The sequence below is a fragment of the Lepidothrix coronata genome, unplaced genomic scaffold, assembly GCF_001604755.1.
Source record: "Lepidothrix coronata isolate B3197 unplaced genomic scaffold, Lepidothrix_coronata-1.0 Scaffold127, whole genome shotgun sequence".
Lineage (NCBI taxonomy): Eukaryota > Metazoa > Chordata > Aves > Passeriformes > Pipridae > Lepidothrix > Lepidothrix coronata.
In genome coordinates, this window is record NW_016690307.1 from 2130640 (window position 1) to 2146762 (window position 16123).

A 16123-nucleotide genomic window follows, 5' to 3' on the forward strand; every position below is an offset into this window, starting at 1 on the left:
AGAAGTTGGCACAAGATTTGCCAATAGATGTAATTTCAGAGGACCAACAGATATTTGCAAACATCTGAGGGCAGAACTGAAACTTTGGACCATTTATAAGATTGGGGAAGGTAGGTGTTGGCAGAGGTTGATGGAATAATTTGTTTGTGTAAATTTAATTTTCCTGTCTGACTTTCATATGAACATACTGGACTCAACGATTTTAGACTGCTATAGTTCAAACTCTGGAACTCAAGGAACTCCAACTTGTGGCTGTAAAGCATGCCAAGAATCTTTCTAAAGTATCAGATGGCATAGGCTCTGCTTATAGAAAGAATGCATCATTTCAGCACATATAAGTAAATATATTTTTCTCAAACAAAGTTATATTTACCAGAATTTTTATCATCTGCATTTTGGTAAACAGGTCCAATTACTGTAAATGTGTTTTCACAGAAGTTTTACTATTATTGAAATTCAAAAGAGGCATAGTCCAAGAGAAAGCATATTGACTCTTCAAAAGCTCTTTCACTCTTGAAGTAAATAGCTTGAAACAGTTTATCTGGCAAAACACTTCTCAGTGTATTTGTTTATGTTGAATAAACACAATTTTGTCTCTTTTGAAAAACTGTTTGCTTTTCCCACAACGTTGGTTAAATATACTTTTTGTTATTTTGTTTCCCCAAAAGATTAACTACTGTAGACAGGTTGAACACATGATTCGGCAAATGCACTTCAATTCAAAGCTACAAACAGCTACATTGAATGCATAGCTTTTAATTTCTTTCCTTGCTGGCTAGCAAATGATGCTTTGTAAGCATCTGTATTTACCCAATTGCTTCAAAAATATGGATCGCTCCTGTGCTGCTGGGATCTGGCATAATAATGGATCATTAAATATTATGACTATAGACATGCTAAGTAAATTAAACTTGGACAATTATTCTCAGTTCAAAAAGCAGAACTGAAAAGAAACAAAAATAAAAATATAATTGAAAAGAGAGAAATATCTCAGAACCAGAAAATGGGCATTGAGTAAGGAGAGACTGCAAGCTGTTTCAGAAACACTGTGATGGATAAAGAGTAATAGTAGAATGAAGACGCAGAAGCAGTCACTCAAATTGAATGTTTTCAAATTTTATTAAGAAGGGATATTTCTGAGAAAAAAGGACAATAAGGCTTTTTAGAGAAAACAAACTGAAAAAAGATTATACATAAATCATTCTGCACTGTCAGTAAATATTTTAGGTATTTTTTTTTCTGTGCATATAAAGGGACTAAAATATTGTATATTGCGTATAATCACAGCAAACACCTTCCTCAAAAAAGTACTTCTTTATTAACAGCTCAGAGAATCTTGAATAGTAGAGTTAGAATCAAAGAATCTGGCACATAATGCATAATTTTCATACTTTGCTGTTAGATAAAGTCTCCTCCTAATGTTAGAATATATGATTTAAGCTTTTTTTGTGAAGATTGAGTTAAATTGTTTTTCATATTTCATACTATGAACGTTTAAATTTGTACTTCTATGAAAATTGATTTCAATTTCAGTATTTATTCTCATCTTAAGGAACAGCTTTCAGGTTTCTTAAGGGATACAGCTGATGTGTAGGAGAATTGAAAACAATCTCCAGGTATTTTGGTTCAACTATAATACACACACCAGAGGAGTTTTTAGCACAAAATTAATGGAGCTTTCTTGTCTGAGTACTTAATTTTCTCCTATGTCTCTGGAACAACATTAAAACATTAATTTGAAACAAAATGTCTAGAGCTATGACCTTTATTTTATACCCAGTGAACTCTGTCCACAATTCTGTAATGACATGTGACTCTCTGACTCGGAGGTTCAAATGATATCCACCTTAAACAGAAAGATTGCCCATCTGATAGACATTCTAAAAAATCTAAAAAGAGCTAGAAAAAAGAAAAAAATCAGAAACATTTAAGGTGGTACCTTTTGTAATTACTCAGAGATGAAGGCAGGAAAAGATTTAAGGCAGGTAATGAGACAGGTTCAAAACAAGGACAAACTGAAACTGTAAATAATAATATTTTGACTATGATTAGAAAAATGTGTGTGAACACGCAGTAGTTTGTGAAATACCCTTGCATTGTACAGCAAAAATCTGTGTGAATTTCTCTCTGACTTGATGTTGAAGTGTATATATATATATATATATTTATATATAGTTCTGTTAACAATATTCCCTTAATAAGAAGGAAAGTTTAATATCTATACCTGATAGAGAAAGAAGTTTTACAATGGCTAGATTCCACAGGATTACTGCTTGGCCTATTTAATTTGGAAAAAAAGGGCAAATAAACATAATAATTCTGCCTTAAATAAATGTTAATAAAATACTGAATTGCAATTAATACTGTAGATTAATATTAGTGACAAAATACATCAAGGTATCACATTGGGTCTTGTCTTCTCCCACAAGCATACTCTGATCATGTGCAAAAGCAAGTCTTTGTCAATGTAAGTTTACACATACCCAGCAGCTAAGCAAAACGACAGCAGCAGCAGACATTCAGACAAATGAGTAACCTAATTTTTGACTCATCTGAGCATTTAAAAACAACTCAAAAAAACCAAAACCAAAACAGTGGTAAATAATACTCTAAGGTGCTTAGTAACTTTAAATTCTTCTCTTATAGAGAAAGAAGAGTTCCAGTTATGTACAGAGCAACTTACCAAAGGACAGAGCCTGCAGAGACTACATTTAAAGACTGTGATAGAGGAGACAATAAAGTTCCCCTACTAGACACCTTTATGGGAGAATTAAGAAACTTCCTGAACTTGGGAAATGCACGGTATAGCTATTGTATCTAAGTCAAAATAAATGGCGAATATCCTTTTAAAAATCTTGATCTAATCTCAAAAGACACTATTCCACATCTTCATCAGTTCATACAAATACATCAGGGAATCTCAGTGCTGGTAATACTGGGCCTGTGACACGTCGAATTAGTCTTTGTGCCTACTCATTTGGGGAATTCCTCTATTTCTTTAGTGACATCCATTTTCAACATTCCAAATTTGGAATTTATAGCATCTAAGCCAAAGGACGTCACTGCACAGAACAGGAAAAAAAAAAAATTCTTTTTAGCAACTTTCTGTGAAATAATTTTCATGGAGCAGAAAAAAGAAGATAGAGTCCAGGGGATTTAGGTACAGAAAAAATATTAGCACAATTCAGCTATGAGAAGGATTGCTGAAATAATTTCTCTTTTCTGTTTTGCCTTTTTTTTTTTTTTCCCCAATGCAGTATTTGTAATGAAATGTATAGATTAACCCTACGTCAGTTCATACTTAATTCCACAGCAGAAAACAATTGACTCGATTTATACTGGAATAAGACACTGAATAGCTGCTACCGATCTAGCTCATTTTAGGAAACAATTAACTAAATGGACTATTCTATATACACATGGAATACTTTAGCTCAGCTTATTATTAAATGGATTCACGCACAGAACAAACAAAGCTGCTTTAAAACTAACAAGGTCTATTATCCATTCAATAACAGATGGATGGACAATGAATTGAAGACGACTTATTTGAATTTATAGAAATAATTCATCTTTCCTAATGTGTTTGAGACAACAGCATTTTTACCCCTAACAGGGTAAAAATGTGGTCTGAGTCTCCATTTAGGTGGGTTTCTCTAATCCTAACTGAATTGAGTATTTCAATTCATTCTGATTTTGTCCAAATAACTAAACTGACTGAGACTCTATAAAATGTTCCCATTGCCACATGGTGATGATCCAATATGAAGAAGCAAACAGACTGGCATGAAAGAGGCACAATAAAGACCTGTAAAGACATCAAATCTAGGCTTGCAGCCAGGAATCTCTAAAATGCTCATATTCCCCCTAATGCTCTGTAGGTAACTGCACATGCCCACAAAGTACTGCACAAGACCCTTCATCCACATGATGAACATTAGGCCTTTACAGAGCAGTTAACCATTTATTTCTTCAGTAGGGATTGCACTTTGAGGCTACAAAACCAGCAATATCCTTGAACTGACTCAGCTTTACGTTTTGTTTTTTTTTTAAAAAAGCACAGCTATGATTTCAGCATGAGCAATAGCCATAGAAAAAACCAGACCATTAGGAGTGGCATATCCAGCAACAAGCAGCCAACAATATCAGTCATGACAATGAAAATATGAAAATTATAGATATTCGATTGTCTTTGCTCACTGAATCTGTCACTCAGATAGAGGGATTAGGTCATGAAGAAAGTGAAGGAATTTCTAACAGTGAACATGTAATACTGTAAACTACATCTGATTACAGATAAGCTAGGAATGTACAATTTAAAGCAGTAAATGACTGCAGGTGTCATAAAGGGCTGGTCAGACACCACCACAAAACATCATCAAAGTCTGCATTGTGATAAGATTGAGAAGAAACACTAGCGAACTGTTAGGGAGAATGGGAAAGGATTGAACTCTACCATTATCAAGTATAACCTTTGTTCTAATACAGTCTACTCTCCTTGGTAATGATATCTGCACTGGACAGATACATCGAGCCATTAATTAAAATGGTCTCCGTGTCATTTTAATTTATTGACTGGAATTGTAGTATAACAGAATTTGATTTTGTATAGGAAAAGAGTTTTTGATTTCATATACTTTCTATTACAAGCTAATCTATTGTTTCTTGTGTGATTTTACCCAATACACATTACTCAAAATAGATAGTCTCCCTGCCTTACCAAAGGTATTTAATATTGAATGAGATCTTCAGTCTGTTACAGTCAATGGAGTTTTTTCCCATTACTTTCAACTGGGCCAAGTTTTCATTCAGTAGTCAAGCAAAGTAACACTTAAAAAAGTATTCAAGATATAGCTTATATAAAATAGAAGAAAATAGAGTATTTAGGTAATTAACAGATTAATATCTGTTTTATGTTTCAATAGATTCTCAATAGTGTGAATAGTTTCACTAAGTTGTTGAAAAAATAAACACACACATTGTTTTACATTATTTAAGATCTCAACTGTTTAGTAGTGCAGTGTTTTGCACAGGAAACAGCTAATTCAGAGTAACAAATGAGATTAGTTTATTTTCATTTAAACCACTGCTAAACTTTTACACTGTGGACTCACAACCCCTTGAAAGGGAAAAAAAAGAATCAAAGAAATTAAAAATATAGAAATACTGCCAGAATATAAAGGATTGGCTGTAAATCAAGATTATGCACATATAATCAAACAATACCACTGCTTGAAAAAGCTTATATTACAAGCCATTCCAATTTTTTCCCAAAATGTTTACCTAAATTAGTTGAAAGACCACAATTTTATACAACAGGAAATTTTAATTAAACCTTGTGCTTGAAGTGTTTTTTCAATTATTCCCTTTGGTTCCATTAGGATGTAGCCCCAATTAAAATGTATTGTTAATATTACAAGATAACACTTGCTGGTACAAAATTGAAGATATGCCTCCATGTAATTTTAGATCATTCCTTGCTGTGAGTTTTTTGTAATTATTTTTTCTTAATAATGTTTTTTTCTATTCTCTTGCCAATTTAATATTTTTAATCAGTTCACTTAAACACTGAGCCTCTGAAAACAGGCAAGTTCTAAAAAATGAAATACCTTTTGTACCCTAGAATTCAGTTAAAGCTTTTTGTTATTTTGTATTTTACTATACTAAAATAACAGCTGAAAAATTAATAAGGTCACGGGATTCTCTGTCTGTAGCAAACAAATATTGTGACTATAAGAAAAAAAAATCGGGATTTGATCTTTCCCCTTTAATTTGCATCATTAGTCCTTACTGAAGTGATAATGCCCATTGAAAGTATGTATTCTCATACATACATCTCAAGATTCTCTGTCTATTGCTGAGTTATTAATAAGAAATAAATTTACCAGATTAGAGTCTTTTCACATGCATTTATCTGTATTTATCTGAGATCTTCAGATTCCCCCAGTTCCACTCTATTTTTAAAAAGTGCTTCTAAAGAATGACTAATTCCTGGAATTCTGGTCTATGATTTACAAATATTTAGTATCAGATTTTTCAATATTTATTAGATTAAATCAGAAATAAGAATTTGTTAAGATTCACATTTAACTGCCCAAATCTTTAAAACGTTGTCCCAAAGCCTACCACTACATTTGTATATTAATTCACATAATTCACTCCAGTATTCCTGTTAAATTCAGCCTGTCCAACTCTGTGAAATCCCTTGAAGAGTCTGAAGTATTCGTTTTTGTCTGCGAGTACTCTCTGGGTTAGGGAGTGCACCTTGTGGGTATTAATGGCTCATCATGACATGGTGAGAGTCTCAGAGAGACAGGACCAAGTCAATCTTTGAATAAAGAGTTTTAGCCCAAAGCCTAACCCCAGGAAGGAGGTGATTTCCTCGGAAAGCTGAGCCAGGGAAAGGAGACAGCAGAGGATCTGTCTCACACAGCTGGAGGGTATCCCTCCCCTGCACTCCTCTTGTTAGTCCTTTGTGAGCACTTGCCACACACTCCAATCTCCTCTGCCTGACCTTTTTTTCTAAGATGAATGCAGAAGTCATAAAACAGTCTCCTGGCCATCTAGCTATTGCCTCTGATGGCCATATGCCAAAAGAGATGATGAAGCAAATGCTGCTGTGAGATGAGTAGGGGCAACAGTCAAATTTCAGCAGATTCACAGAATCTGGCTGAGGTTGGAAGGGACCTCTGAGGATTTTGGGGAAATATGAAGAAAGACTTGAAACTTCCCTTGGAGTTAAGTTGGGAAAACAGGTAAGAGAAACATTTTGGGAGGCTATGACTTTTTAGTGCTTATATTTCAGTCGCTACACAAAATCACAGAAAGGTTGAGGTTTGAAGGCACCCTTAGAGAACCAACCCACTCCTCTGCTTAAAGCAGAACAATCTACAGCCAGCTGACCAGGTCTCTGTCCAGTCAACTTTTGAGTATCTTTGAAGATGGAGACTCCACAACCTCTGGACCACCTGTTTCCATGTTTAATCTGTGTTTACAATGAAAAAAGAAAAAATTCTTATGTTTAAATTGAAATCAAACAAATCATTCTGCCTTGTTTTTCTCTCAGGGAGAATAAATTCGGAAGAATATTAGTCTGTAAGCTCAATGTAATGTCTCAGCATAGCTGTTAAATCTTCCTGAACTTTATTGCAATGCATATCATCCAAACTCACAGTATGGAGGTAGTCAATCAACAGGTACCACCGTGTCATGCAAAAAGTGGTATAAGGAGAAATAATAACATATTTTGCATGTGAGGGTTTATTTGTGTCAAGATGGTGTGAGCAATTACATATGAACAAGATGATAACACCCACCATTAGATGAAATGCTTGTGCGGTGCCCTCATGGGGTCCACAGTCAAAGACACCAGTGTCTAAGGGATTAGCTACCCCTCAGAAAAATCTGAACCACATGTATTTTGCAACTGTTTGGCCTCAGAGGATAGACTGTATCTAATTAAAAGCAAAGCACATATGATGGACATGAGAGGAGCTAAGTACCATCTGCTCCACTACTGATTAAACCCTTTTACAGCACACTGTTTGCCAATGAAAACATAGCTTTTTGGAAAAAAAAATAGTACTCTTTCTTCTGACAAATCTAAAGCCCTGTTGAAGATCCTGAGTTGATCATCCTGCTGGGGTCATACTTTATAATGGGCTACTACATGAATAACAAGAATTTTATTAGCCAGATAGTACAGATTAATAATTGGTTCAGGTTGGTTATAAGTTTCAATAAGATCTATATCAATTCGATTGATAACTTTGTAAAAAAAGACCTAAAAATAGTTATGATTTTTTAGAACTTTCTATGCATAAAATTTATGTGTATATACATATATGTCTGTAGGTTAGTAGGGGTTAGATAATAAGTATAGCTATGACTGGGATGCCATCTTTCTGACTGTATAATAAAGTCCAAGAAAACTTTTTAAAAAGTGAGAAGGTACAAGGATTTTAAACTGAACTATTCGGGCACAATTAATACCCAGGTGATTATATCCTTGCCTGAATTCCTCTGCCGCTGGATGGAATATACTACCTACTTTCCATACAGTGAGGATCAAACTGTGCTTCCCATTTTAAACCTGTGAATGTGTTAGCTAAAAACCTTTCCCTGCTTAGAAACACACTGAAAGGCCAAGCTAACATTTGGAGAATATTTTTACATCTGTCAGTGAAAGTATTCAATTATCAGAAACAGACAGGCTATGACTTTTTGGAATCCCAGCATGTCCCTGCTTTTATCCTTCAGGACATCCTACAACTTGTTTTTGTGCCACAGAATATCCATGCTGTACATTTCCAGTGAGCTTGATCTACTCTGATACATTGAAGTCGCCTCTGAGTTTTTGCTGTTTTTCTCCTTCCTTTTCAACATACAATCTGAATTACTCAAATTAAAGCATCTCTCCTCTCTGATGAGTTCAAAACTGTCAAATTCCACCAAATTGTTCTTCCTAACACGATATAGAAAGTAGAGTGAAAGGAGTCTGTTCTCTTCAGACTTAGCTACTTCTGAACTATTGTTCCCAGTCTGAGATGTTAAGTGGTTTTGCCTCTTAAATCAGTGTCTACTTCCTCAGGGTCCTCTGCTGAACTTTCCCAGGCAGCAGTTGACAGCTCAGACACCCACAGTATCACGCAACAAAAACCAGCTACACAAACAGAACAGGAGAGCTTTGAAAAAAATCTCAAATATAGTGAAGTCAAGTCTCATACTATAGCTGTTTCTTTGTCTCTGCCTTTTATTAGTAGTATTTTCCCTCTGTCTCACAGACTTTTAATTAGACATACCAGTTGTGATAAAATAGCCAATGCTAAAATGCTTTAAAAATTCCTCGTGTGTTTATCACACATCAAGGTGATTTTTTCTTTTGTTTTTAACAGCCTACTATATATAAATACACAATTCTGAGAGGGATATTAAATGGAATCTATACAGTTATGTATGAAAGCAACTGCTGTCTAAACTAATGCCAAGGGGTAATTACAGCCTAATTGGCTTGGCTCGTTTGGCATGTCATAAATGTTTTTACAATGGTTCTTAGCAGATGAAGAGTCAGAAAACAAATTTCTGCAAGTTGTGGAGAAATTGCTATAAAATAGTGAAACAGCTCGTTAAGGCCTTCCTAAAATTGGTTCCATATTCTACCAGCTGTAATGTTCAGAATCCATTTCTCTGAGCTGCAAATGCTATTTGATTGATGGACAAACTTCTTTCTCTAATACTTAAATCATATTTCATCAAAACTCCCAGTATACAACAGTAGTAAAAATGCTGTTCTTCAAGGAGTGAGTTAACTTTTCCAACATGAATACTAAGCCCACTGGAGATTATATAGGATACAATCATTTGTTTCTTAAAGATTTAGCATTAAACAAAGAAAGGACCAGTGATACCACTATGAGATGTTCTTCTCTGAAACGAAATTCTGTGTTACATAAACAAAGGACAGTGATTTGTCCCTCTAACTTGCTGATTATGTAGGACAAATTCCACACATTTATCACTTACTTTTCTAGACATAACTTGTTCAAGAAAACTAAGGATTTTTTTTAATTGGTAAAACTGAAAAGAATGTAAAAGAAAATTATATTAACAGCAGTCACACCATTTGTTGAAGTAGAGCTATAGGTAATTCTGTTTCCAAGGAACAAAGTGTGAATTGTACAGGACACAGGAAGAAAGCGGAAATATATGCTGCAAACTTCTTCTCTAATGGATCTTTTCTGGTGACATTAGACAATGGAGTTCCTTTTCATGATGCACTAGCCCTGAAGGTACTCTCAGGAGACTTTAAGAAGACAGTATTGTTGGATAGCACATATTGCTGTGTGCTATTGCACATAGCACACAGTGGAAGAGAGGTTTTTCCATTAAAGGCAGACAGTGTCATACCACTCTGCACAACTTTTCCAGAAAAGGAAGACCTTTCTCCATTTTCAGCCATTTTCTGCATCCTAGGGGAGTTCTAACTAAACAGAAGGAGAAAATAGCAGGAGAAAAGATTGGAAGTGTGACAGCTAAATACTAATTGTATTCAGTATAAATACAGAAGATGTCCAAAGATAAAAACTTGGCACTCATAATTTTTGGCATAGAAATTCTTCTGTCCTTATGGTCCGTTATACCAATTTAAGCATGCATTAAATAATAGCAGTATTTATCAGTTGATGACAACTGAAACCAATAGTTACAATCTATTGATTTTAACCAATATTTTTGTAGTATAGCATACTGTGTCTCCAAACCTTACAGCTAGCAAGGACATTTTAAGGGCATCTAATTTAAACAACTAAGGTAGAAGTCCTTTTGGGACAACACATTTATATGTCAGTAATATGTATATATTTGATGTAAAATAATTTTCTTTTCCTTAAAATCCAATAATTTCTACCAAAACAGTTGATCTGCAAAATTATAATTTTATTTGGTGATTTTTGGGGAATCTTTAATAAGTTGATTGCTTTACTTTTATGTTTAATGTTTATATTAGGTCAAGAAGAGTTCCTTTTTTTCATTTCTATAACTCTACAATTTTTATCAAGTGTTGCTAGTATTGCTACTTTGTCGAAGTGATGGCAAAACAATAAAAAGTGATGGCTAAGTGTAAATTTCATTTCTCTTTAAGTTTACAGTTATTCAGTTTTACTCTGGATATATCCAGTTGAGAATGCCAGATAGTCAAAGTTCATTAATTTGACTCAACATAGAAACTGTTTCTAATATTCTGATACTCTTAAGTACACCTAATATCTCAACAGCCAAGAGAAAAAAATCTTGAAATTAATATTGTTTGTCATCTACTATGAAAATCCATAGTGTATCTCAAACTGTTAGATTTCATGCTTCAGTTTTATGCTTAAATTAGAATTTAATTATTCAAAAGGGGTCACATTCTTCAACTCTGTGGCTAGAGTTCCCAAGAAATTTCAAGGATTATTTAAATAAATTGAGCTCCTGAGCTTGAGACTTGCCCATGAGATAAAAAAGTGGCTATTTTCAACTTGAAACTGGTACATGGCATAAATGCCATTCAGAAGGCAATAAAATCTTCCACTAGACAATAATTACAGACCTCTGGATACAGACAAAGAAAGGAAAGGATTTCATTTGATTAGACTCCAACTTTATTCATTTAACTCATCTGGGAAATATCCAGCAATAATTCTTCCAATGAAGGTCATAATTCTTCTTTAATTGTTTCCACCTGGTACCATACTGTCATTAATCCCCTGTTCTCCACCTCTCTATACTTTGCTCTCAGCCCATCACTCATGCCTTCCTAGTCTATCCTTGCACTAGTGTTAAGGGGCAAGGGCAAAGAGGTTTTGGTTTGCTTCCTCCATTGCTGGATGCTTTCCCTGTATTCAGTCCCTATTTCTGTTTATACCACCTGAGAATTAATTTCTGCCCTGTTTCTGCTACAGTCTGTCATGCTGAACTTTTCCTTATAACCAACACCCCATCCCCAGGATTCTGCAAGGTAAGTTGAAAATTACCAACAACTCTTGACTTCTCTAACTTCTTCCTTTATGCTCCTGTCATACACCTGCCTATACATCGCCCCTTCCTTACCCCAAAAAATCTCAAACATGTAATGAAAATCCTTTAGCAGACAAAAATCTTCATTAGCAAATTAATGGACAAGCTAACTCAAGCATTCAAAGACAGTCTACAAGCCAAGATTGGTATACTTAGGTAAGCTCAGTTGCTTAACACACTAACGCAAGGCGTGCCTTGCCATGTTCCCAGGTATCCTGAGGAGAAAACAGGAACTGTGAGACCCTAGAGAAAATAACCAGGGCAAAGGTGACCTCTTACTTCCCTTCCCAACACATTGCTTTTATGATTTCAGCAACTTCATTTTGGAGAGTCAGACTTTATACATAAAATCTGTAAACGTTTTGTGACTGGCCATTTTTCTCTGAGAAATTTTTACCATGTTGCCTCACTACAGTATGGATTATGAATGGAAATTAGATTTTGGAACATAAATGCAGTCTGCACACTAGTAAGCATACAAAATGTATAGTAAATATGTAATGTTAAGGCAGTAATCAGTAATAATTTAATTTGTATTTTCAATCAGAATAGGAAAGAGTGATTAGTAATGGCGGTGTATCTATTTATCCAGGAACACACACTTGGCTAGACAGGAAATTTTGTATTAGTGGAAGAGCATTTCACAATTTATTGATTTATGTCTAAACTAAATGAGAATATGTTCTATTGCTCTTGAGGTGGATGACATGAGACTGAAGTAGGTATTTTAATATCCTGTTTAATGTCAAGGTAGAAAATTAGGTTCTTCCTTAACCTTTGAGTTTTAGTCATAAAAAGACTGATGGTTCAGGACCTCCCAGCGTTTGACAATATACCGTCTATTCAAATGGAATGGGCTGTCAGCCCGAGGCTGGCAAAATCCTTAGCTGTTTATGGAAAAAAATATTTCCTGCCCATTGGGTTGTGAAGGTAGCTCAATAATTTTGAACAAATTCATGTAAAGCTATTTGTACATGCTTTTTATAGGTATACAGAAATTGAAAGCCTGTGTTGCATCGATAATAAGATTTATCTGGTGAGATAGGTTATATACAAAGAAAACACATAAGGGGAAAATAGGTCCTATCAGAAGGGAAAAACAAAAACGATTGAACCGGGAGCTTCATGTTTTGGGACAAATACATTGCCCTTCCCTTGCATTTACACTGTTGCTGAAAAGTGTTATCTATTCATATGAAAGGCCCTTTTTGTCTACCTATAATATTGAAGTTAAAAAGGATCCGATCATATATTTGCAAAACAAAGATCCCACACTTTCCATTGTTTAAGCAAATATGACACACTGCTAGTTCAAAAAAACAGATTATCTTGTGTGTTTCTGAATAATTGCACAACACTACCTGTCAGCAAATTGGTTTACAAGACTGAGTAATAGTGATTCTATAATTATTCTTCTGGAATTCAATGTCTTCTGGAAACCATGCTGCAGATCATCCTCCTAAGATAGCTTTGATGTCCATGAGTCTTAGCAAAGTGTTTCTATTAAAAGATTGCCTTTCAGTTCAGTTTGTTTATTTCAATTTTTTGTATATACCACATTTTCAGCTCAGAGCAAGAAGATGAATAGAAATAAACAATGACATATTTACAATAGGAATTTAGTGCCAAAGACCTTTACTAAGATATTGTGGTTTCAATGCAACCACAATACAATGACAAACTTCCTTGTCTGTCATTGACAGATCTAATTGTAAAATTAAAATTACAATTCATGGGGAAAAAACCCAAGTGTTAAAGAAACTGCATGTTGGGATGTGGCTCTATTCCCAACAAAATCACCCCTATTATTCATGAATTGATTTACCCTTTTTATCCCTCCATAATACGCAGCATTTATTTACCCTTACATTTTGAGGCATTACAGTTTCTGCTGACATGGGTATTTTCCTAAAATAGAACATTACAGCAGTCCCCTGATAGACGTTTAAGCCATGTGTATGTTTATTTTTTAATTTCTTTCTTGAACTTTCTAACTGAACAGACTGGGAAAGCAGAGTAGTGATGAATGAGAGTTTGCTTCAAAAAAAAAAAAAAAGAGAAATGTAGACATTTGATCTAATATTGAAAAATTCACAGCCTCCTACCTTGAAAACAAACATTTCCCGACGAAGAATAGCCAGAGTGTTGAAGTTCCCATCACAGATGTTAGGTTTGGCTCCAGGATAGGAAGGTTTGTCACCAGTGGGTGGCCGGGGAGGTTTAGGTTGCCTGTCATTCTTTCGTGGGTCTGCTGGAGGGACTGAACGATGTGGGGGCACGGTTGGCAGAGGTCTTGTTGGGGGTGGAATCCTGTCAGGTGGACCTTTAAAAACACAGCAGCAGGATGTAATATACATGCCCACTCAAAGGAAAAATACACAATAAAAAACCAGCTGTAAGCAGTGCAAAACCTGCAGTGAAAGGGGAATGAAAAAGTGACCTAATATAGCTTTCTGATGTTATTAAATTGTAGAATCATAGAATATGCTGAGTTGGAAGGGGTCCATTATGATCATCGAGTCCAACTTCTGGTCTTGCAAAGGACACCCAAAGAATCACATCATGTGCCTGAGAGCATTGTCCAAACACTTCTTCAACTCAGACAGGCTTGCTGCTGTGACCACTTCCCTGAGGAGCCTGTTCCAGTGGTCAGCCAAGCACTGGTTATAAAGGGTATAAAGAATGACTACCAAAATAAAGGAAAACAATTGCTTTTCACTGTCCAGGATCTTCCTTATTGGAACAATATTCCAAAAAGCTGCCAAGGATGCTTAGCCCACCATCATTTCAGATGAGTCCAAAGCACATTATTTACCAACCAAGTAAGACCTGTTATAACAGAATCATTGGGACTTGTACAAATAAATGAAAGCAAAAATCCTGTTACTATTATGATCATCAGTCAATAGATTTTCAACCCTTATTTCTAGCTTATACTCATCAATTCATACATGTATATATATGTAACATACCTGACACTTACTACGGACCAAATTTTTAGACCAAGTAATGTCATGTTCATTAGCGACAAGACATTCCCAGCTTTCTCAAAGCCCCCTTCGTATATATAAGAGCTCTTAAAATTGGATCTCAAATTCTAGGCATCTCTATAAATAAAACCTCCATGATTCACATATTTTCTTCAATATTCTGAAATTACTTACTTCTTTTTTTTTCTTTTTTCCCCAATAAGTCTTAAAAAGCTAGATACCTGGTAGTTAAAGGAATTGTTTTGCAGATAAATGAATTTAAAAGAACCAAAGTGGAAAACTAAAACTCTGTAGAGCAATCTTGAAACATTTTTCTTCTTCCAAATATATTGTCTATTATGATATACAGAGTTTAATGACAGGTAAAATAATTCCATAATAAATATGAATCCCACTCATAATTTCTCTACCTAAAAGTCAAAAAACCATCCTAGATAGATGCTGATCATAATCCTAATTGTATACTGAATGACTTGCAATGGGCGTACTGAAAATATCTTTCTCTTTCTACATTTACAAATAATATTTAAATATATTTTTCACGTACAAAAAGATAGGAAGTTTCAGTTGGATCAGTAAGATTTCTGGAAACAAGATGAACACTTTCATTTTGTTCATTCTATTCAAGCCTCTCTCCAAAAAATTTAAACACATAATACATTTTGACTTCAAAAAATAAAAACCATTTGCACGACCAGCTTCAGAAATAATTTTCAATAGTAAGACTACTCTAAAACTGCATAAATAGCATTTGAATTTCTGAGAATTTTACAAAAACACAAACTTTTAATAGAACAAGATGGATTGTGCATGGAAATCTTAAACTCCCCAACTGGTTGTCATACAATTTAATAAGGCATTTATTTTATTCACAATTTTAAGACTTGTGACATTTATAATTTACAGTTAATAATGGTGTTTCAAGGAATACTGCAGACCAAAGTAATTATTTTAATAGGTGTGACATTTTTATTGAGGCATATGATTCCAGATCACCTCTTGATTTTAAAGGGAGCAAAGGAATCAGTTTTGCAGTAACTCATATTTGAAAGTTTTTAACCCCAAACCAAATTTTTTTATGTCATTTGGTGGTGATGTCAGATACTACTTCCCAAGGGTAACACATTTCTCCTAATGTATAGCTCACAGCTGTTAGAGCTTAGCAGCTAGTTTTCAGCAAAGTATTCTTGTCTAGCCCTTAAGTCTAGACTACCAACTTATGAGGTCATGAGAAACAACCTTCCTTCCAGCTAATCACAGAGGGAAAAAAAGCTTTGTTTGCTTGATCAGCCAATTATTTTGAAATTGCTATTTATGCTTTATGGAAGTAAATATCTGTGCTTGTTGTATGATATTTTAAAAATCTTTTTAATATAAAACACCATGGATGCTGCAGAGTTCTAATTAGTAGTACAGTAATTCTACATGATAATAGTTGTACTTTCTAGTAGCAAAACTAAAAAAGGAATGTCCCTGAAAATATTCAAGATAAACATGACAAACCTTTAAGCAGAATAAATTGAGAGTACAAAATTGAATCCAATACAAATTTAATTGAGGAATATTAAGCAAATGATATG

At 34.5% G+C, this 16123-nt stretch overlaps 1 protein-coding gene across 1 annotated transcript in view; it reads right to left on the reverse strand.

Annotated features, from left to right (window-relative positions):
• The window catches only part of MMP16 (matrix metallopeptidase 16), a 170000-nt gene that overhangs the window by 31790 nt on the left and 122087 nt on the right, over positions 1-16123 (reverse strand). Inside the window, exon 6 of the mRNA XM_017826491.1 lies at positions 13659-13876. Within this exon, the coding sequence (XP_017681980.1) occupies positions 13659-13876 (218 nt within the window). The remainder of the gene's footprint in view (positions 1-13658; positions 13877-16123) is intronic.